The sequence below is a fragment of the Haliotis rufescens genome, unplaced genomic scaffold, assembly GCF_023055435.1.
Source record: "Haliotis rufescens isolate VD_foot unplaced genomic scaffold, xgHalRufe1.0.p SCAF_10, whole genome shotgun sequence".
NCBI classification, from domain to species: Eukaryota; Metazoa; Mollusca; class Gastropoda; order Lepetellida; family Haliotidae; genus Haliotis; species Haliotis rufescens.
In genome coordinates, this window is record NW_025963780.1 from 22,722,242 (window position 1) to 22,746,899 (window position 24,658).

At 44.0% G+C, this 24,658-nt stretch overlaps 1 protein-coding gene across 3 annotated transcripts; it reads right to left on the bottom strand.

Moving 5' to 3' along the window:
* Nucleotides 1-532: 532 nt before the first annotated feature.
* Nucleotides 533-24,578, bottom strand: LOC124130847 (polypeptide N-acetylgalactosaminyltransferase 11-like). Of its 3 annotated transcripts, none has more exons than XM_048388280.1 (13): nucleotides 24,434-24,578; nucleotides 21,681-21,978; nucleotides 18,553-18,634; nucleotides 16,183-16,349; nucleotides 14,626-14,753; nucleotides 13,194-13,438; nucleotides 11,436-11,553; nucleotides 10,111-10,260; nucleotides 9,130-9,261; nucleotides 7,399-7,491; nucleotides 6,360-6,470; nucleotides 4,716-4,862; nucleotides 533-1,817 (listed from the first exon to the last, which is right to left on the bottom strand). In XM_048388280.1, the coding sequence occupies exons 2-13, from the start codon at nucleotides 21,937-21,939 to the stop codon at nucleotides 1,683-1,685; spliced, it is 1,767 nt and encodes a 588-aa protein (XP_048244237.1). In that variant the 5' UTR covers nucleotides 21,940-21,978; nucleotides 24,434-24,578; the 3' UTR covers nucleotides 533-1,682. The 3 variants fall into 3 exon arrangements, with proteins under 3 accessions (XP_048244237.1, XP_048244231.1, XP_048244238.1); XM_048388274.1 differs by lacking the exon at nucleotides 533-1,817 and adding an exon at nucleotides 1,850-3,713; XM_048388281.1 differs by lacking the exons at nucleotides 533-1,817; nucleotides 4,716-4,862; nucleotides 6,360-6,470 and adding an exon at nucleotides 6,879-6,938.
* Between the last annotated feature and the right edge of the window lie 80 nt (nucleotides 24,579-24,658).

Below are 24,658 nucleotides of genomic sequence, written 5' to 3' on the forward strand. Positions count from 1 at the left end.
ACCCATGCCCCCCTCTCTGTCATGATGAGTTGGAGATGCATTAGAGAGGTGACACAATACAAACATTATTATTGCAAGTACAAGTTTGACCTGTTCCAAAGTCTTACTGGTATTCTAATTTCTAGTTACACAATATTACAGTCAGTGTTTCAAATAAGTTTTAAGCTGTAAGAACCAGCCAGGTGAGCAAGATAGGATAGGCAACATCGTTCGACACTCTTGTCATTCAGTAATTGTGATCATAATAGAAATTTGGAAATTCAGAAAGTTTGTAAATGTGAATTAAAGTACCATCGTAATTGTTGTTTGTAATTGTTGCTTTAAACCAAAATAAAACTTTTGTAAATGATTTAGTGTTCTTTGCCTGCCTATTGCACTGGTAGTGTTTCTGCTGACCATAGCGGCGGTCGGGTAGCCTAGTGGTTAAAGCGTTTGCTCATCACGCCGAAGACCCGGGTTCGATTCCCGACATGGGTACAATGTGTGAAGCCCATTTGTGGTGTCCCCCGCTGTGATATTGCTGGAATATTGCTAAAAGCAGCGTAAAACCATACTCACTCACTCACTCACTCACTCTGCTGACCATAATCATGAATTGCCTGTCAATGAATACAACTTTCTAAATCTATGGTTAAACGTAAAACGCTAAACGTACAGTAAAATGACTGTATAGACTGTAATAACTTTAACTCGTTATTCTAGGTTAGAGTTAACAACTTAGGTGAAAACCACACTTAATGTAATGAGTGAGTGAGTAAGGTCTTACGCTGCTTTTAGCAATATTCCAGCAATATCACGGCGGGGGACACCAGAAATCGGCTTCACACATTGTACCCATCCGGGAATCGAACCCGGGTCTTGGGCGTGACGAGCAAACGCTGTAACCACTAGGCTACCCGACTCCCCCCACACTCAATATGAAGAATATTCTGATGTTTCACTAAGTCAGAAGTAAAAGGTTATGTTCATAACACTGGCAGATCCTGTAGAAGCATGCAATGGCTGTGCTCCTCAAGAAAGATCTGGCATTCTGTTACATATATCATTTTGCCTACTTTATCTTGACCCACTGACCAAGGCCGTGTTCTACAAAGCAATCATAGCGCTATGACTGTCAAGAGTACGTGAAAGTATAGGAGTTCTGATCATCTTAGCGCTATGACTGTGGTAAGTCTATGTGAAAGTATAGGAGTTCCGATCATCTTAGCGCTATGACTATCGTAATTCTGCGTGAAAGTATAGGAGTTACGATCATCTTAGCGCTATGACTGTTGTAAGTCTATATGAAAGTATGGGACTTAGATTCATTTGTGGACCAGGGCCTTGGAAAATCCAAAAGACAAGCAAGGACATTCAATCAACACTAACTTATTGCTTTGTAAACAAAAAGCTATTCCTCAAACGATTCAGTTCTAATTATCTTCTTAATTATTCCATTACTTTGTCCCTTTGTCAGTAAAATACATAACCCTTGTTGAGGTATATGCAATAAGTTACTAATTATCATCATCTGAAATTTCAGCTTTTTTAATGATATTCACTGCAGACTTGGTGCTAAATATCGTCCTCTGAGAACGTCTGGATGAATCACTTATGTGAGCTGCTAATCCACGACTAGACTGATTTCAGGGGATGATGATGTTGAGCTTGGTAGGTGTGACGTGACTTCTTGTCATCGAAGTCTACTCTGTCACAAGATCAAAATTGAGCAGCGGATGGTCAGAGCAGATGACGAGCTTGAGGAAGGAGTTGGGTTCTATCCCCGTGGCAGACAAACACTTCCCACTACCGGGGTTGTACAGCTGGGACTTCCCTGACTGAAAGGTAGAGAGACGTATGAGTGAGTGAGTGAGTTGGGTTCTATCCCCGTGGCAGACAAACACTTCTCACTACCGGGGTTGTACAGCTGGGACTTCCCTGACTGAAAGGTAGAGATGTGTGAGTGAGTGAGTGAGTGAGTGAGTGAGTGAGTGAGTGAGTGAGTTGGGTTCTATCCCCGTGGCAGACAAACACTTCCCACTACTGGGGTTGTACAGCTTGGACTTCCCTGACTGAAAGGTAGAGACGTATGAGTGAGTGAGTGAGTTGGGTTCTATCCCCGTGGCAGACAAACACTTCCCACTACCGGGGTTGTACAGCTGGGACTTCCCTGACTGAAAGGTAGAGACGTATGAGTGAGTGAGTGAGTGAGTTGGGTTCTATCCCCGTGGCAGACAAACACTTCCCACTACCGGGGTTGTACAGCTGGGACTTCCCTGACTGAAAGGTAGAGACGTATGAGTGAGTGAGTGAGTGAGTCGGGTTCTATCCCCGTGGCAGACAAACACTTCCCACTACCGGGGTTGTACAGCTGGGACTTCCCTGACTGAAAGGTAGAGAGACGTATGAGTGAGTGAGTTGGGTTCTATTCCCGTGGCAGACAAACACTTCCCACTACTGGGGTTGTACAGCTGGGACTTCCCTGACTGAAAGGTAGAGACGTATGAGTGAGTGAGTGAGAGAGTTGGGTTCTATCCCCTTTGCAGACAAACACTTCCCACTACCGGGGTTGTACAGCTGGGACTTCCCTGACTGAAAGGTAGAGACGTATGAGTGAGTGAGTGAGTTGGGTTCTATCCCCGTGGCAGACAAACACTTCCCACTACCGGGGTTGTACAGCTTGGACTTCCCTGACTGAAAGGTAGAGACGTATGAGTGAGTGAGTGAGTTGGGTTCCATCCCCGTGGCAGACAAACACTTCCCACTACTGGGGTTGTACAGCTTGGACTTCCCTGACTGAAAGGTAGAGACGTATGAGTGAGTGAGTGAGTTGGGTTCTATCCCCGTGGCAGACAAACACTTCCCACTACCGGGGTTGTACAGCTGGGACTTCCCTGACTGAAAGGTAGAGACGTATGAGTGAGTGAGCGAGTTGGGTTCTATCCCCGTGGCAGACAAACACTTCCCACTACCGGGGTTGTACAGCTGGGACTTCCCTGACTGAAAGGTAGAGACGTATGAGTGAGTGAGTGAGTGAGTTGGGTTCTATCCCCGTGGCAGACAAACACTTCCCACTACCGGGGTTGTACAGCTGGGACTTCCCTGACTGAAAGGTAGAGACGTATGAGTGAGTGAGTGAGTTGGGTTCTATCCCCGTGGCAGACAAACACTTCCCACTACCGGGGTTGTACAGCTGGGACTTCCCTGACTGAAAGTTAGAGATTTGTGAGTGAGTGAGTGAGTTGGGTTCTATCCCCGTGGCAGACAAACACTTCCCACTACCGGGGTTGTACAGCTGGGACTTCCCTGACTGAAAGGTAGAGAGACGTATGAGTGAGTGAGTGAGTGAGTTGGGTTCTATCCCCGTGGCAGACAAACACTTCCCACTACCGGGGTTGTACAGCTGGGACTTCCCTGACTGAAAGGTAGAGACGTATGAGTGAGTGAGTGAGTTGGGTTCTATCCCCGTGGCAGACAAACACTTCCCACTACTGGGGTTGTACAGCTGGGACTTCCCTGACTGAAAGGTAGAGACGTATGAGTGAGTGAGTGAGTGAGTTGGGTTCTATCCCCGTGGCAGACAAACACTTCCCACTACCGGGGTTGTACAGCTGGGACTTCCCTGACTGAAAAGTAGAGAGATGTATGAGTGAGTGAGTGAGTGAGTTGGGTTCTATCCCCGTGGCAGACAAACACTTCCCACTACCGGGGTTGTACAGCTGGGACTTCCCTGACTGAAAGGTAGAGAGACGTATGAGTGAGTGAGTGAGTTGGGTTCTATCCCATTAGGGGTCACATCAGAACAACCTTTCGTCCGACCAATCAGTGCGTCGCTTACCAGATTATGAAAGTGACAGTCGGAATGTGATTTCTAAACATGCAATCTCGAAAACATTAACATGGGGGTATTCCGAAAGATAGTTACGACTGAATCCTTACAATCTAGACCATCTATTAGCCATTCCAGAATGTTTTTTTTGTTCAGGTTTCAAATTTGTAATCAAGAATTTGTAAAAATATGTTTCGAAGCGTAGTCGCCAATTTAAAATTTGTGCCGTCAAGCACGAGAAAGCTGCCTTCTGATTGGTCATTCCATTGGTCGGTCAAAGTTGTTCACTCAAGGTCAGTCTGATGTGACCCGCAATGGGATGTCCTCAGATCTTTGTTTAGCGGTTTCGAGAACTAAGATCTGATTTTAATGAGATTGTCATCCAGTTCTGAATGAAAATGATAAAGGCCATCCATTATATTGTTGTGGATACGTCACAGACTCTGTTCTTGCCACACCCAAAAGGGAGTACCATCAAAGGAATAGTTGTGTTCGGTGTGGGCATTCTGTTCTTAAAATCAAAACTTCCAAATTGAGGTGGCAAATAAATGAAGCTAGAAAGCTCATGTTTTAGAAAGCTAACATCTGATTGTCTCATGAACCCACACATCCTTTTTTTAGACTGGGCAAAGTTTGCTCAGGGTTTTGTCCTCAAATCTTCACACTGAGGGGGATTGTGTCAGAGTAAAAGAGCTGAATTTAATGATAAGTACAGGGCAACATATCTTCTTTAGGTTGAGAGGCAAAGAACAGGGGGAAAGCAAATAGGAAAATTAAAATAGCGTTCATCTGATGCAGGAAAAACAAAGTAAAACTTCTCCCAGCTTCTGTGAAAGTCATGATTTTCTTAAACTGACACAGAGTCGCCTGTATTTAGAACAATCTTGTTCCCCATGTCATCCCCCACCTGCTTGCTCCACACCCATTGCTGAGAGGAGAAACCGCCACATTTCATAATCCGTCCATAGATGGCGCCACCATTCCCCTTGTCTTCAACATCCAGGCACAGCAAGTTAGCCAGACGGAAGTCCTTGTCCACCGTCTCAAACCAAACCTGTAACACGCAGAACTCAGCTGAGTTATACAACACTGGAGATGTCTCAGATCTATCCCATCATCTTTAACTGCATAAACCTCTCCATCAACCTCCATGACTAAAAGAAAACTAACAGAAGCAGTTCTCATTCATCACAAGCCATCAATCAACAGAGATCAAGGCTATTTCATTCCATCCGCCTACAATAAACTCATTCAGGAGATAAACATACTGTGTTTTTAATGTAGAGCTAGGTTACCTGTAGATTTAACCTCGCTAAATTGAATTTGGAACCGAACACACAGCGTGAGGTTTCAAATGTTCAATTGCGGCATGGGTTGAGTCCAGTGTTTTTAGTGGGTTATCGATCTGAATTACGGATTCACCGAAAAAATAGGGTGCTGTATATACTCAAGCAGTTTGTTTACACCGAATTACTTTACTCAAACATATGACATGCATTGAAAGCATATAAGCACGGCAGCTTGGTAAGCTAACATGAGGTGGGCATCCCTAAAGAAAACAAAGCAAGATTTGCAAGGCTTTTGCTCTACATTGCACATCACCATTATGACATCATATTGCTCTTTGTGACGCAAATGAATGACGTCACAGTCGTATATAGAAAAGCGCCAAAATTCCAAGCTCTCTATTGTCTCCAAAACGTAAATACACTCCGTTAGTAGATTTCTATCGTGCTTCCTGCATAAAATGTATTGCCACACATCCTTTGAATATTGTAGTAACTGCATCTGTGCATTTTGTAACCTGTAATTGTAGATATATTTATTTAAATATATGGTAGAATAAGCAATAATCACCCCATCTTTGAATTAGCTTCCTCCTCATGTGTTTCCTGTCTAGCATGTTGGTACAGTGCTATCCTTCTGTTGTTATCATCTGACCAACTCATGTTTATGTGTCTTATGTTTGCAAATTGTCAGTACTGTTAATCCTCCACCTACCACATTAATTCTGTACCATGTTCATTATTAGACTTGCTTGACAACGGTATAAGGATCTATACAAAATGTCGCTATTACAGTAAAATAAAGAAGTCTACTTTATCATGAACCACACAGTCACTGTTTGTTAGTTTATGTGTAGTCTGCTTTCTGTCATGTAAAACAGGATCATTATCATGGCAGGGTGAGACTTGAACACCAGCCCGCTAGTGTGTGGCTTGTACAAATTCCTGCGAACTAGTACCAATTTCCAAATTTCGCCATTGTTTTAACGTTACAAGGGCATTTTATCTTTACAGGGACTAGTAAAGCTTAAGTTCAAACCCTGTCATGGTATTCATCACCATCAGGTTTACAATTACTTCAACAATTTAAAGTTAGTCAGGTGAAAGCATGGTATATCACAGCTGCCTGTAAATGTCACACATTTAGCAAGGTCACACATTGTAGCTACTTGATTCTTATTTTGGTCTGCTCTAACAAGAACTGGGTCCTATTCTGCCATCATCATCATCATCATCATCATCATCATCCTAGTGAAGCTACCTACCTGATCTTTACTCTCTGCGGTGGACCTACACACAGCCAGGTGCAGGAGAGACTTCTTGTTGAATACTTCTTCCTCCGACTCCACACACAGACCCGAGGCCATGTGCTTCAACTGGGGGATAAATGTCAGATTTGTCACTCTCTTTCCCACAACCAATAAAACACACAGATCTGAGACCATGTGCTTCAACTGGGGGATAAATGTCAGATTTGTCACTCTCTTTCCCACAACCAATAAAACACACAGATCTGAGACCATGTGCTTCAACTGGGGGATAAATGTCAGATTTGTCACTCTCTTTCCCACAACCAATAAAACACACAGATCTGAGACCATGTGCTGCAACTGGGGGATAAATGTCTACTTTGTCACTCTCTTTCACAGAACCAATCACACACACTGACCTGAGGCCATGTGCTTCAACTGGGGGATAAATGTCTACTTTGCCACTCTCTTACACAGAACCAATCAAACGCACAGATCTGAGGCCATGTGCTTCAACTGGGAAATAAATGTCAGATTTGTCACTCTCTTTCACAGAACCAACCACACACACAGACCTGAGGCCATGTGCTTCAACTGGGAAATAAATGTCACATTTGTCACTCTCTTACACAGAACCAATCACACACACAGACCTGAGGCCATGTGTTTCAACTGGGGAATAAATGTCAGATTTGTCCGTCCCTTTCACAGAACCAATCACACACACAGACCTTAGACTTTGTGCTTCAACTGAGAAATAAATGACAGATGTGTTACTCTCTTACACAGAACCAATCACACACACAGACCTGATTCCATGTGCTTCAGCTGGGGGATTAATGTCAGATTTGTCACTTTCTTTCACAGTACCAATCACACACACTGACCTTAGACCATGTGCTTCAACTTGGGAATGAATGACAGATTTGTCCGTCCCTTTCACAGGAACAATCACATACACAGATTAACATACTCTGGGCTAAACACGGAACAAATGCTTCATGGAGTGGGTCAGAAGCTGTCTACCGGACTGCTTGTTCCCCATCACGCTTACCATTCCAGATCTCTTGGTCTTCGGCTGCTGGAATGTCCCAAGTTTGTGCTTATTGAAAAACACCTGGTTTCCACTGTGTTGACTTGGCAATGACTGTCAACACAGACATTCACATTTACCAGAAAACAATATACAAGCCTGAACTTAGTTAATCATTTGACAGGTTTCCAGGAATCAATATTCATCGCGATGATTGTTTTTTTCACCTGTTGTACTTGCATTGTACAGCATATGCAATTAGTGACTGACTATAGTTTTACACCACTCATAGCAATATTCCGTAAATATCATGACAGGGGACATCAGAAATGGGCTTCACACATTGTAGGATGGTACACCATATTATCAAGGTAGTTAATTTATAATGGATTGTCATGGCGCATGCTTTCATACACAAAATGTTTGTTGTTCTTTGTTCAACTTTTATGATACCACTCTACCCCACACCGCTCTACCCCACACCGCTCTACCCCACACCGCTCTACCCAACACCACTCTACCCCACACCACTCTACCCAACACCACTCTACCCCACACCGCTCTACCCAACACCACTCTACCCCACACCACTCTACCCAACACCACTCTACCCCACACCGCTCTACCCAACACCGCTCTACCCCACACCGCTCAACCCAACACCACTCTACCCAACACCGCTCTATCCAACACCGCTCTACCCCACACCGCTCTACCCCACACCGCTCTACCCAACACCGCTCTACCCCACACCACTCTACCCAACACCACTCTACCCAACATTGCTCTACCCAACACCACTCTACCCCACACCGCTCTACCCAACACCGCTCTACCCAACACCGCTCTACCCAACACCGCTCTACCCAACACCGCTCTACCCCACACCGCTCTACCCCACACCACTCTCCCCAACACCGCTCTACCCCACACCGCTCTACCCAACACCTCTCTACCCAACACCGCTCTACCCTTCACCGCTCTACCCAACACCGCTCTACCCAACACCGCTCTACCCAACACCGCTCTACCCTTCACCGCTCTACCCAACACCGCTCTACCCAACACCGCTCTACCCAACACCGCTCTACCCTTCACCGCTCTACCCAACACCACTCTACCCAACACCGCTCTACCCCACACCGCTCTACCCAACACCTCTCTACCCAACACCGCTCTACCCTTCACCGCTCTACCCAACACCGCTCTACCCTTCACCGCTCTACCCAACACCGCTCTACCCAACACCGCTCTACCCTTCACCGCTCTACCCAACACCACTCTACCCAACACCACTCTACCCAACACCGCTCTACCCAACACTGCTCTACCCAGCACTGCTCTACCCCACACTTTTGGTTGGCTGAGAGCGGAAACGCACACATTGTGTCATTGCTCTGACAAACCTACCAGCTGTGGGTAGACTCTACCCAACACCGCTCTACCCAACACCACTCTACCCAACACCACTCTACGCAACACCACTGTACCCCACACTTTTGGTTGGCTGAAAGCCGAAACGCACACATTGTGTCATTGCCCTGACAAACCTACCAGCTGTGGGTAGACTCTACCTAACACCACTGTACCCCACACTTTTGGTTGGTTGAAAGCGGAAACGCACACATTGTGTCATTGCCCTGACAAACCTACCAGCTGTGGGTAGACTCTACCTAACACCACTGTACCCCACACTTTTGGTTGGTTGAAAGCGGAAACGCACACATTGTGTCATTGCCCTGACAAACCTACCAGCTGTGGGTAGACTGTGTCCAGGTACCACTTGAAGGATTTACAGTTCAGCTGCTTCCTCAGAGCTTTGCGGTCTGAGACGTCGCCGGCATCAACATCTTTGGCACCAGGACTGATCTTGTAGTAATATTTCTGAAAGACATGATTTATTGTGACATTCGTGTAGGTGTGACAGCTTCACCATTGCAGTAACACTGCCATGGTGTGAGAGTACCTGTCTCACAATGCTATGAGTGATGGACTTGGCGTTACATTGTTATGACAATAGTTATATCACAGTATGGCAGCTTGTTGTGGGAGCAAAGCCAATTATGGTGCAATCTGTAGAAGTTTATCACCTTGTAGACTAATAATATAGCTCATGTTTAGTCACTTAAATGAAAATATTAAAAGATATAAGAGTGTGTTAAATTGTCTTTTAATATGTAGCAGAAAGGAGCAGAAGGATTCTATTCATGAAACTGAAGAAATCAACACTTGCCAAAATATTGTAGACTTGCTTCAGAGTGCTAGGATTTTTTTAAGGGTTTGTATGAGAGACTCATTGTTTTGGTGCAACTGAGAGTGAGTTCTTGGTGAAACTATCAACTTATATACTGCCTTTGTTGTCTGCTTACACCAGACGTCGGTGACGTCACTTACGATATAGTCATCCATCCACACCAGGGCCACTTGGAGGGAGTTCTTGGTGAAACTATCAACTTATATACTGCCTTTGTTGTCTGCTTACACCAGACGTTGGTGACATCACTTACGATATAGTCATCCATCCACACCAGGGCCACTTGGAGGGAGTTCTTGGTGAAACTATCAACTTATATACTGCCTTTGATGTCTGCTTACACCAGACGTCGGTGACATCACTTACGATATAGTCATCCATCCACACCAGGGCCACTCGGAGGGAGTTCTTGGTGAAACTATCAACTTATATACTGCCTTTGATGTCTGCTTACACCAGACGTCGGTGACATCACTTACGATATAGTCATCCATCCACACCAGGGCCACTCGGAGGGAGTTCTTGGTGAAACTGTCTCCTCCTGGTCCGCTGTATGGCCGCCGCTTGCGGAAGATGTGCCCGACACGCGAACACGGGATGATCTCTAGCTGCCCGCCACACATCCAGATCTGACAACATCACGTCATTAGACAATCTCATTAAAATCAGAGCTTAGTTCTCGCTACCGCTAAACAAAGATCTGGGGACATCCCATTACGGGTCACGTCAGCACGACCTTTCATCCAACCAATCAGAGCCTCGCTTACGAGATCATGAAAGTGACAGTCAGAATGTATTTTCTAATCATGCAACCTCGAAATATTTAACAGAGGGTATTCCTAATGACAGTTACGGGTTTTATGATTATATCCATACAATCTAGGCCACCTATGTCATTCCAGAATGTTGTTTTGGTCGGTTTTATATTTTTTAATCGAGAATACGTCAAAATATGTTTCGAAGCGTAGTCGCCTGTTTGAAACTAGTGCCGTAAAGCTCGAGATAGCCGCCTTCTGATTGGCAAATGTCGATTTCTTGTCAGTCATTTCATTGGTCAGTCAATATTCGCAAAAGGTTGTTCTGACGTGACCTGTAATGGGATGTCCTCAGATCTTTGGTTAGCAGTAGCGAAAACTAAGATTTGGTTTCATTAGACAGGTTAAAGTTAATTATCCCTTGGAGCTTTGCTACTTTAATCATCCGATGTTGTTGTTGTTGTTGTTATTTTTATTTTTATCATATACCGCATGTATCCAGGTACTACTCAAATGCGGTTTTATTTGTTCCCCGACCAGTGGATCCGTTTGCATGAATACCCCACTCAGACACAGTTTATGACTCCGAGCCGACCAGTCCTTGTTTTAGCACCTTAATGCCGAGCGCCAGACAGGGTAACAACAAGTACCATCTTTTAATATATTTTGGTACAACACGGACGGGGATTGAAGCCCAGACCTTCCGCTCTCCGGGCAGACATGCTACCCCTAGAGGTAAGCTTCAACTGGTGTTGGCATCTCTGTGGGCTATCATAAAATTTTGTGAAAACTGTTGGAAAATCAATACAGAATAAAAAAATGGATACATGGGTAGTTGTATCATGTATCATAGTGGCAGGTGAACATTTGTGATGTATTGGTACAATGGTGAATCTTGACAGGTCAAATACATAAATATATAAATAAAACAGAAATAAATATTTTGAACAGACCAGTAACAATATGTATTTTTGGATATTTTGAATTGTTTTCACATCATTTGACTTTGTCATGCTTTGTTCTCTCCTGCTGTTACCATGGTTACTCACCCTGAAGGAAATCTCGAGATTCTCTCCACCCCACACATCCATCCCCGAGTCGTACTCTCCCATCTGGTGGAAGTACATTCTGTCTATGGCAAACAGGCCTCCCGCCATCGTGGGGGACCTGGAGGGTGAGACAAGCTTCTACACATGACTGAACACTTGACTGAACACGTGACTGAACACATGACTGAACACTTGACTGAACATGAGATTGAACACTTGACTGAACACGTGACTGAACACGTGACTGAACATGAGATTGAACACTTGACTGATCAGGTGACTGAACACATGACTGAACACTTGACTGAACACATGACTGAACACTTGACCGAACACTTTAATGAACACATGACTGAAAACTTGACTGAACACTTGACTGATCAGGTGACTGAATACATGACTGAACACTTGACTGAACACTTGACTGATCAGGTGACTGAACACATGACTGAACACTTGACTGAACACATGACTGAACACTTGACCGAACACTTTAATGAACACATGACTGAAAACTTGACTGAACACTTGACTGATCAGGTGACTGAATACATGACTGAACACTTGACTGAACACTTGACTGATCAGGTGACTGAACACATGACTGAACATGTGACTGAACATTATGAGGACAATCACTTGTTGCAGGAATATATATGGATTATTCTGATATGACTTAAGCATGTAAGCAAGGGGATAAAGTGTCAAAGCATGTACTTGGTATTATGATGTAAAAACGTTGTGATGTGAGTGTGAGTTGGGTTAACAATGCTTTGAACAGCATATAATGGCGTGTCAGGTTAATGTTGGAGAAGGCCTGAAGTGATGCACGTCTAAGACATTTTCCACTTTGTGAAACCCACGAGCACGGGTATGGTGCTGACAAACATTATCAGGGCGAATCTGGGATTTAAACATACAACATAGGTTCCTGGCACACCTAAGAGAGAAAACTCTGCATAATGAACTGCTGTGCTGAAGACCACTGGAACAGCCACTCCCCCTTCCTGATATTGGATCAGTACGCCATAAAATAATAATAACCATTTTGGCAAAACCAATGTCACTGACAGACCAAAGGATCATAATAAAGGGACAATCTGGGCTTCAAACTCATAAAAAGCACCTTAGACCACTTGGCTACCATGCCTCATTAATAGTTACATTTTGTTTGTTTGATGTTTAACGCCGCAATCAGCAATATTCCAGCTATATGATGGTGATCTGTCTGGACCAGACAATCCAGTGATTGATATCATGAGCATCCATCTAAGGACTTGGGATACGATGACATGCATCAACCGAGTCAGCGAGCCTGACCACCCGATCCCGTTAGTTCCCCCTATGACAAGTATAGTCACCTTTTACGGCAAGCATGGGTTCTTGAAGACTTATTCTAACCCAGATCTTTATGGGTCATTAATAGTTAGTGAGTGAGTGAGTTGGGTTAAACTCCGCTTTTAACAGTATTCCAGTTATATCACGGCGTGTCAGCTTAATGTAGGAGGAAAGCCCCAAGTGATGCAGGTCTCAGACGTTTACCACTTCGGTGAAACCCACGAGCACGGGTATGGTGCTGACAAACCTAGAAACATAATCGGGGCGAACCGAGATTCGAACCCACAATCATAGGTTTCTGGCGTGCCCAAGGGACGCATCTCTGCACAGCGAATCGCGTTGACTTTGAAGACTGGGCCACCCGTGCCCCCAGTTATAATAAGACAAACACACACTCTGGCTGTGAATTTCTCCACATACTTCATTGGTTTGCTGTTTGTAGCTTGGTTGTCCACGACACTCTGAGGAAGTTGGTCCCAGCGGAAGTGCATCCCCCAGTTGAAGCCTCCGCGCACCAGCGGCGAGGCCTCGTAGGCGAAGGTGTCGGGGCTGATGATGTCGATTATGGGGATGACAACGTTGTGCTCACTCTCTGCTACCCGCTCCAACAGCGGCTCCAGCCAGTTGACATTCACCTCACAGTGACTGTCCAGGAACACCAACACCTGGCGAGAGTGAGTGAGTGAGTGAGTGAGTGAGTGAGTGAGTGAGTGAGTGAGTTAGTTCGGTTTAGCGCTGCTTTAAACAGCATTTCTGTTATCTAACAGTGTGACAGTTTTACGTGGAAGCCGAGTGAGTGAGTGAGTGAGTGAGTGAGTGAGTGAGTGAGTGAGTGAGTTGGGTTTAGCGCTGTTAAACAGCATTTCTGTTATCTAACAGTGTGACAGTTTAATGAGTAAGCTGAGTGAGTGAGTGAATGAGCGAGGGAGTGAATAAGTGAGTGAGTAAGTGAGTTGGGTTTAGCGCTGCTTTAAACAGCATTTCTGTTATCTAACAGTGTGACAGTTTAATGTGGAAGCCGAGTGAGTGAGTGAGTGAGTGAGTGAGTGAGTGAATGAGCGAGGGAGTGAGTGAGTTGGGTTTAGCGCTGCTTTAAACAGCATTTCTGTTATCTAACAGTGTGACAGTTTAATGTGGAAGCCGAGTGAGTGAGTGAGTGAGTGAGTGAGTGAGTGAATGAGCGAGTGAGTGAGTGAGTTGGGTTTAGCGCTGCTTTAAACAGCATTTCTGTTATCTAACAGTGTGACAGTTTAATGTGGAAGCCGAGTGAGTGAGTGAGTGAGTGAGTGAATGAGCGAGTGAGTGAGTGAGTTGGGTTTAGCGCTGCTTTAAACAGCATTTCTGTTATCTAACAGTGTGACAGTTTAATGTGGAAGCCGAGTGAGTGAGTGAGTGAGTGAATGAGCGAGTGAGTGAGTGAGTTGGGTTTAGCGCTGCTTTAAACAGCATTTCTGTTATCTAACAGTGTGACAGTTTAATGTGGAAGCCGAGTGAGTGAGTGAGTGAGTGAGTGAGTGAGTGAGTGAGTGAGCAAGCGTGCGTGCGTGCGTGCTTGCGTCATGGCATGACAGCTTCATGTGGAAGCGCCAATGTCCTAGATGTTTGCCACTTGATCATGAATTGAAACCAACGTGTGAGTGAGTGAGTGAGTGAGTGAGTTGGGTTTAGCGCTGCTTTAAACTTTAATGTGGATGCCTCAAGTTATGGAGTGAGTGAGTGAGTGAGTGAGGTGAAATGGGTAAACTGGGGTTTTGTGTCATGTAACAAAGTAATGCCAAAAAAACCACTTATAATGCTAACAAATATCTGACATATGTTCATCCGCTTATTTACAAGCTCAACTTCATCCTACCTCTCCTCGGGCCTTCTTAGCTCCAAACATCCGAGCCCGAATCAACCCTGACCTCTCCTCCATCCGGTACACCTTTACTTGCGGCAGGTTGATGTGGATATAGTTAAGGAAGTCTCCCCTCAGTTCATCTGTCAAACAGGTGAGGCGAAACGAGGTTTAACGTCACCACCAAGATGACTGCACTTATATCGTGACATGCATGCATGTGTGTGTAGGGCTGCTTGTACTAGTCCGGACTGATGCCGATTTATAGTGCTAGCCAACTGAGATACCATGCCACAGTTTAACATGAATACCCCACTCAGACACAATATACTGACTCCAAGCTGACCAGTCCTTGTTTTTGCCCCTCAATGCTGAGTGCCAGGCAGGGTAACAACAAGTACCATCTTTTAACGTCTTTTGGTATGACGCGGATGTTGATCGAACCCCAGACTGTATGCCTACTCAGTCTTTGTCAACTAGTCCTTCACTTTGTTTGTTGATTAACGCCACACTCAGCAATATCCAAGCTATATGACGGCAGTCAGGTGTGAACCAGACAATCCAGTGATTGACATCATGAGCATTGATTTGGGATATGGTGACAGCATCATAGACCCTCCCATCCCGTTAGTTGCCTCTTAAGAGAAGCATAGGTCGTTGATGACCAATTCAAACATGGATCTTCATGGGGGCAGTCCTTTACCTAGTACACCTGACTAGGTCACTGTAGTCATTGATCAGTATAATCTCATTGAGAAGGTGTTCCGGTGATCGGGCTATCACAGTGTGGATTGTACACCTACCTAGGTCACTGTAGTCATTGATCAGTATAATCTCATTGAGAAGGTGTTCCGGTGATCGGGCTATCACAGTGTGGATTGTACACCTACCTAGGTCACTGTAGTCATTGATCAGTATAATCTCATTGAGAAGGTGTTCCGTTGATCGGGCTATCACAGTTTAACTGTACACCTACCTAGGTGACAGTAATCATCGATCAGTGTAATCTCATTGAGAAGGTGTTCCAGTGATCAGGCTATCACAGTTTAACTGTACACCTACCTAGGTGACTGTAATCATCGATCAGTATAATCTCATTGAGAAGGTGTTCTGGTGACCGGGCTATCACAGTGTGGACTGTACACCTACCTAGGTCACTGTAATCATCGATCAGTATAATCTCATTGAGAAGGTGTTCTGGGGTCCGGGCTATCACAGTTTAACTGTACACCTACCTAGGTCACTGTAATCATCGATCAGTATAATCTCATTGAGATGGTGTTCCGGTGACCAGGCTATCACAGTGTGGACTGTACACCTTCCTAGGTCACTGTAATCATTGATCAGTATAATCTCATTGAGGTGTTCTGGGGTCCGGGCTATCACAGTTTAACTGTACACCTACCAAGGTCACAGTAATCATCGATCAGTATAATCTCATTGAGGTGTTCTGGGGTCCGGGCTATCACAGTTTAACTGTACACCTACCTAGGTCACTGAAATCATCGAGAAGTATAATCTCATTGAAGTGTTCTGGGGTCCGGGCTATCACAGTGTGGATTGTGCACCTACCTAGGTCACTGAAATCATCGATCAGTATAATCTCATTGAGAAGGTGTTCCGGTGACCGGGCTATCACAGTGTGGATTGTGCGCAGCAAGGCAGATCTGGCTTCGTTGATGTAGCAGATGATAACGCTAGCTGTCGGCAGGTTACTGGAGAACACACTGTCCCTGCACCTGAAACAGGAAGAAGAGTCTCAGTCTGAAAGTCAGGAACAGGAATTTACCTGGGTCTATTAATTTGTGAGCCCATGGAACTTTCAGTAAAAACACCAGGGGTCATACGCATGGAAATGTGGGTTTCAAGTGACCATTGTACTGACAACAAATACAGCGTAAACATTTATGAAGCCTTCATCTTCCTGAGGCAAACGTGTCCACTAGCCTATATCAAAGCCTAGTTTCTACCCTTGCCACATCAAGGCCACTTTTCTTTGCTCCACCCTGGCGCCACCTCATAATGTGCCCTGAGTAATGAAAACCCGATATCCAATCAGTTCGCTGTTCTTATCTTGAGTAGCTTCACAAAGGTGGTGACAACCATAGGCGACGACCTAGTCGATCAGGTAACAAAAACATTTACAATTTCATCCCTGAAACAAAAACATAGACATTAACATGAAAATGACATATTCGTGTCAACAAAGACAGGCAGCAATAAATCACTTTCAGACGAAGGTGTACTAGTCGTGGATGTTGATTTTGTGAAACACTCTCTGATTGGACTATCGATATGTATGATAGTCCAATCGTACTTTTCACAGGAAAGTGGGCTTGATGTGGCAAGGGTGGAAACAAGACTTTGATAAAAAGGCTAGTGGACGCTCTTGCCTCGGGAGTGAGTGATTGAGTATGGTTTTACGCCGCTTTTAGCAATATTCCAGCAATATCACGGCGGGGGACACCAGAAATGGGCTTCACACATTGTACCCATGTGGGGAATCGAACCCGGGTCTTCGGCGTGATGAGCGAACGCTTTAACCACTAGGCTACCCGACCGCCCCTCTTGCCTCGGGAAGATGTGAAGTATTATGATTATTACTGAAATGGATTTCCTCTTATGGACCCATACTTGACAGTGTCTGTGAGTTGGGATTAACATGGCTTTGAACAGTATTCAGTTAGTTGTGTTTGACACGACTGGGACACCCATGCCACCTTGTTGAAATAAACAGTTTGAATATTGATAATGTTTTGTTTCTGAATAGATATGTGCATGAACATAAATTTTACATGTTTGTCTTTTCTTGTAATAGGTGGAAGGTGAAATGGGGTTTACACCTGGTTCAAGATTATTGCCCTTCATTAAACACAACAATCTTCCCCAGGCAAGCCTGTCAAATAGCCCATATCAAGACTAGTTTTCTTCCTGGCCATTTTAAGCCTACCTTTCTATGCTAACAGAGACATGATCGGGATTGGACAATCGCACATATCGACAGTCCAATCAGAGAACGTTTTACAAAATCAGTATCCAGGTTCAATGTGTCAAATTTGCTCTGAAATCATTCAAACAACAAATATTCTAGAAGGCATCTCAAGTTATCAATCAGCAGGCCCATGCAGTTAGTGCCTTTTATATATTTGTGTGCAAACTTCATTGTATTTGAACGACTAAATGCTTATCGCAGTGACTGAGATGCAATGCTATTTTTAGACCACCCATACTGCCACCCTTTTCATGTAACTGCAATGTGCTGTGTTACGTGATAATATGGAGTCTGTGAGTCTCCATTATCGGCAGAACAAAATCTGACATTTTGTTTGTTTTACAGGGATCAAATCTGGAATTTGTTCATTATCTGATCGACCAAAATATTCAAAACAAGAACAGCAAACTGATTGGATATCACATTTTCATCACAAGGGGTACAACTTGTGTTTGGGTACAACTACTGAGCCAAGAAAAAGTAGGCTTGAAATGGCATGAGCAAGACTTTGAAATAGGCTAATGGACACTCATGCCTCATCTTTCAACGTCTTTTGGTACGACACGGCCGGTGATCGAAACCCAGACCTTCCACTTTTTGGGCGGACACTTTACCATTAAACATATCTTTAACATATTTGGTATGATGCAGCCGGGGATCAAATCTTCTGCCGTACAGGCGGACACTGAATCCACCAGACCAACATGTCTGTCACATGTTTGACCAGAAATGTAGACAGCCATAACACATCTGCTGAGGGTCAAATGAAAACATTTTTTGGCTCTTCCTTTCAGAAAAATTACATGTCTTGAAGAAGTGACCCAAAAAATATATTGTCTGAGAAATATGAGGTGCTGAGGACAAATTCAGACCCAGTATGTCGGAATTCAGGAGTCCACGATGGAATCAGTGGACAACACGGCCATGGCACTGTGTTCGTGTATACGTACTGCGGGTTCCTCGTGTCGGGGATAGGTCGTACATAATCAAGTCTGTCGCTGATGAGGATGTTGAAGGCATGGCGGTGGTAACCTGAAACAGTCATTGACAACAGCCTTGTCAAGAACATCGTCAGGATACGCATGGTATTACCACAGACATGTTTCTATACAAAACTTAATGCCATACAGTCAAAGAATCCAATGTTTAGCTGCTGTCATCCGTCATGCCAGGTGAACTTTCTTATCACTCAATCAGACCCGAGGCAACTAAAGTCTTTGCATGAGTGAGTGAAGCATCCAGACAATTTGATTTCTGTATCTCAAAAATGAATATAATTGGGGAGTTCAAATGCAAAAAAATAAAGCCATGATAATATACCTTTGCAGCTATTTATTACATCCTGCTGTTTCCGAGTGCCAGGGCATCTTCATACAAAGGGTGTACTACAAAGGGCATATCTGTGTTTATATGGGGTTTTCTGAATTCTGAATAAAGGTGATAAAAAAATTAGGCTGAATTGATTTAGAAAGCTGAATTCTGACTGGCGCATGAATCCATGAATCTTTTGCCTATTTGGATTAGGTTGTCAATTTTCCCTGAGATACAGCCTCCTATGGAGATGTTGTCTGATATTACAGGCAGAGCAGTGTCCAAAACAGCTGCCTACTGCTTTCCCATGGATGGTTACATTTCTGTTGCGACAGGTAAAAAAAATTGCAGTAATCATTGTATTTATTTTTACTGTTTGTGTAGATTTTGTAATTATTTTTACTATTTCTTAAGATTTACTGTGTTTAATAACATTTGCTTTACTGCAAATCACGACTGAACTTTCTCCTGAGTCGTGTCAACACTGACTGGTTACAAACTCATCAAGCATGCATCTGATTGTGAAGTGGAACCTGACCACCCAATGTTCTGGTTGCCTCTTATAACCCACATAGGTTGCTGGGCCTGAGATGAGTCCAAATTTACTACCCGGCAACCCCCACCCCCCTATTACCCAACCCTACCCGGGTACCCACTGTAGGTCTCAGATGTCTCAAAATGTCCGATTAGGAACATTTTTAACATAGCCCTGGCAAAACATATTTTGATACATGTATTTAACAATCTGGTCATTCATACACTGAGTGAGTGAGTGAGTGAGTGAGTGAGTGAGTGAGTGAGAATACTGCTTAACGCCGCATCAGCAATTTTGCAGCTATTTGCGGCAATCATACACTGAAGTTCAATCAAGTTATATCTTTATTCAACCATATGAAAAATCAGAAGGAATGGTTGCATAGTCAGAAAGAAATGCGAACATTAGTGACTTGTAGTGTAACAATAGAGTTCTAGATAATTTTTGTCATTCAACAATATATCAAGTGACTAACCACAGGTCCGGGTAGTCCTTTAATATCACAGCAGAGGACATCAGGACTGGGCTTTATACACTGTAACCTTGCACAACAAGGAGTGAGATTGTACCCTGGTCTTTGGTGTGACTAGACAGGGATGTATCTAGACCTGCTCAGAGGCCGATATTTGGTCTCACGTCTGCAAAATGTCTGTATCGATTTTCAAATTGGATGTAAAAATTTCTTAACCAAATGAATTACTCTTCTTGCCAGGAGAAATTTAGAACTGATCATCTACTTTTTGCCAGTTGACCATGATTTCAGTTTTCCAGGGGCAACTGCGATGGGGGACATTTTCCAGGGGCGATCGTACAGGGCACACATTTCCTGGGGCAGTTGTACAGGGGGCACTTTTTTTGGGCAATTGTATAGGGGGCACTTTTCCAGGGGGCACATTTCCTGGGGCAGTTGTATAGGGGGCACATTTCCTGGGGCAATTGTACAGGGGGCACTTTTCCTTGGGCAGTTGTATAGGGGGCACTTTTCCAGGGGGCACATTTCCTGGGGCAGTTGTACAGGGGGCACTTTTCCTTGGGCAATTGTATAGGGGGCACTTTTCCAGGGGGCACATTTCCTGGGGCAGTTGTATAGGGGGCACATTTCCTGGGGCAATTGTACAGGGGGCACTTTTCCTTGGGCAGTTGTCTAGGGGGCACTTTTCCAGGGGGCACATTTCCTGGGGCAGTTGTACAGGGGGCACTTTTCCTTGGGCAATTGTATAGGGGGCACTTCTCCAGGGGGCACATTTCCTGGGGCAGTTGTATAGGGGGCACATTTCCTGGGGCAATTGTACAGGGGGCACTTTTCCTTGGGCAGTTGTATAGGGGGCACTTTTCCAGGGGGCACATTTCCTGAGGCAGTTGTATAGGGGGCACTTTTCCTGGGGCAGTTGTATAGGGGGCACTTTTCCAGGGGGCACTTTTCCTGGGGCAATTGTATAGGGGGCACTTTTCTTGGGCAATTGTATAGAGGGCACATTTCCTTGGGCAATTGTACAGGGGGCACTTTTCGTTGGGCAATTGTACAGGGGGCACTTTTCGTTGGGCAATTGTACAGGGGGCACTTTTCCTGGGGCTGTTGTATAGGGGGCACATTTCCTGGGGCAATTGTACAGGGGGCACTTTTCCTTGGGCAATTGTACAGGGGGCACTTTTCCTTGGGCAATTGTATAGAGGGCACATTTCCTGGGGCAGTTGTGCAGAGGGCACTTTTCCTGGGGCAGTTGTACAGGGGGCACATTTCCTGGGGCAATTGTATAGAGGGCACTTTTCCTGGGGCAGTTGTGCAGGGGGCATATTTCCTGGGGCAATTGTATAGAGGGCACTTTTCCAGGGGCAGTTGTGCAGGGGGCACTTTTCCTTGGGCAGTTGTGCAGGGGGCATATTTCCTGGGGCAATTGTATAGAGGACACTTTTCTGGGGGCAGTTGTGCAGGGGGCACTTTTCCTAGGGCAATGGTACAGGGGGCACATTTCCTGGGGCAGTTGTCCAGGGGCACTTTTAATTGGGCAATTGTATAGGGACACTTTTCCTGAGGAGTTGTACAGGGCGCACATTTCCTGGGGAGTTGTACAAGGGGCAATTTTACAGGGAGGCAGATGCCTTCAAATCAAGAATGTTATTTTGGGCATAAACATGACAAACACACGGTAGAGGGGAGTCAATCTTAACACCATGACCTACTTTGGTGCAGACGAACATTTGAAGAGTACATTATCTTCTTCGTTTTCTTACCTTGGTCATGTTTACGCTGGTCGTCTGGTGTCTCAATCCTCCCTATGTCATGGAGATGCCCGAGACTGTACTTGGATAGTTTCCCATTATCCGCCACATCATCAGGGGGCAAGGGCATAGGAACTCCCTTGTGGGGCCGTGGTCGGAAAAGTCTCGGGTGTCTGTTGATGTCGCTGGCATAATGGTGTAACAGGAAGTAGATGAGGCAGAAACCGATGATGACGACCACAGGCAGCTTGATCTGACGAAGACGGGGCATCACCACGTCACAACACAACTGTCAGGACTCAGTCATTATCTGTAACAATTGTGGGTTGTATTATAAGTGCTCCACAACTCCAGATAAGCTGGGTATTTGCGTAAAATATGCAAAACAAATCACAATTACCCAATAAATTTGATTTGTTGTTGGTTTGTTGTTTAAGTCGTACTCAGCAATATTCCAGCTATATGACTGCGGTCTGTAAATAATCGAGTCTGGACCAGACAATCCAGTGATTAATATCATGAGCATCAATCCACGCAATTGGGATCGATGACATGCACACATCAACCAAGTCAGCGAGCCTGACCACCCGATCCCGTTAGTCGCCTTTTACGACAAGCATAGTCGCCTTTTACGGCAAGCATGGGTTGCTGAAGATCTATTTTACCCAGGATCTTCACGGGTACAATAAATTTGAAGTTGCGTACAAACATACATGAAAAGTTTCAGAAACATAACAATATAACAGTCTTCATAATTACCCAATGTTTCCTTCACAACTTACGACCTGTGAAGTCCCCAATGAAAGTCCAGTTTCCACCCTTGACGAATTATGGAGTAATATTTTGGCTTAACTAACAAGTCTATGCATAGTCCAATCAAAATCATATATAAATATTGACACTCGGCAGATTTTGGTTGATTGCAGGATTTGCAAAGCATGTGTACCGCCAACTTGGTGTCAACAAATTTACCCAAATCGATCAGATCGCCTTGACTGGGCGCCGCCATTTTGTTTAAAGCAAACACAAGTGACATGACAGGTGGAATCTGATTGGTCAATAGGAGGGACATAGAAGGGACATAACCCGTAATAGCCACTGGTGGCGCTACGATCGAACCCAGAGATTCAAGCCAAGTTCAGCAAGGGTGGAAACTGGACTTTTATAGACAGTTACCGGTAACCCCCTTGCCTATAGGGAAGATGCATCTCCTCAGAAAATCAGCCTGGGTCAAACGTTCAAGGATTTGCTCATAATGAAATATTTGAAAATGACTTCCTGAAAAACCTCTAACCTCAGCCTTTTTGACACATTTTAGCCTTACCTATACATTCAGTGCTGCTGTAAGACCCAAAATGCAATGTTAACTCGACAAGTCAAATTCTCACTCTTATGAACACATCTCATAACTTTCAAAATGATCTTTTAACTATGCATATCTCATGGGTCCCTATCATACATTGACCTTTCACCAAATTACCTGTATACAACCTGCAACATCGCCAGAACAGCAGACATGAAAAAATTGTTTATTGAACATCAATATCAACAAGATGGTGAAGGATAACTACCAACTCTGTGTTTTGAACAAGCAGTAACAGACTGAATCAGACAATACAAAATCAATGCAATTATTGCAGCTGTTCCCAAGTTCAATGTTTATTTCTAAACAAGCCAAGGAACTGGGGTCACCTGGTGCTGTTAGCATTGATCAACATGTAGGCTTGCAGGGATTCACATGATGCATAATTCCTGCTTATTTGAACCAATAATTTTCCTGCAAATACTCGCAAACATTTTTGAATACAAGTCCTAATTGACACAATAAAAATTTGCGGAGGAAATCTAAATATTTTTTTAAAGTAATGACGACTAATCCACTAGTTATTGAAAATAAAACAAATGTTCAAACTTTCAGAATTAAATGAGACCAAATAACTATCAAAAAAAGAGAAATTTGGAATTTCCACTGTGTATATATAGAGCACTGTTGCACTGCATTACTGCTATGACTACACACCAGCCAATCAACTGTGTGTGTTTCTATCTAGCATTTACTACAGTCACAGTGTATTTGACAGCAAACAAGTATAGCCAGGCCAAAAACAGAGGGGTCTCATATTGTTTGCATCAGTGTAAAGAAAATAATGACTCCCAAATTCAAAAAATGAACCCAGCTCTCCCCCCTCCCCTCAACCCCCTAAAAAAATACATTATGAAATTTTTAAAAATTGAAAAGTAGTGAGTCATCATCACTCCAATTCTTACAAGGTTATGTGTAAAACCCTGAATTTGTGAAACCATATTCCTTCAGTTCTTGATGTTCTTGTGATGTGGCCCTCAATGACAAGAATATGAGATATGCGTACAACTAAAAATCACTCTGAACATACAGATATTCAAAAAGTAGTTGAAATAGACAGATAGGACCAAGGACATCTATTAAACATCCGTGATTTAAATAAGGTATTGTTGTTTTAACACAGTACTTAACTGCTCAGTGATGTTTATTTTATATAGATACACACCTTTATATCAGCAAGTGATGCAATAGGTGATCTGAGGCACCAACACATAACTTTTTATAAGGAAAGCATTTGGGAATCGAACCCATAGGTCTATGGTATGATGAACAAACACCTTTACCACTGAGCTTACCAACAAACACTTGAAACAGCAATCGTGTCGCAATTGTTCGCAGTTAGTTGAGCAAATTATAATCACATTAATGTTTTCTTCAGGTTGATATTCAAATTCATACTCACACGTCTTCTGAACCATCAAACACTTGTTGAAACGTACTGCAATACATTACTGTTCAGATATTTCCACTTCCAATGCCAAACATCACATAGACTGGTCTCGCCACTCTGCGTTTCCTTATAGTTGCCACTTTCATAGACAGAACTCAGTTTGGAATGTGTGTTCGTTAAGATAAACTTGTAGAGCTAGTAACTGATGAGTTTTAAAATAGTGAATATATTTGAATT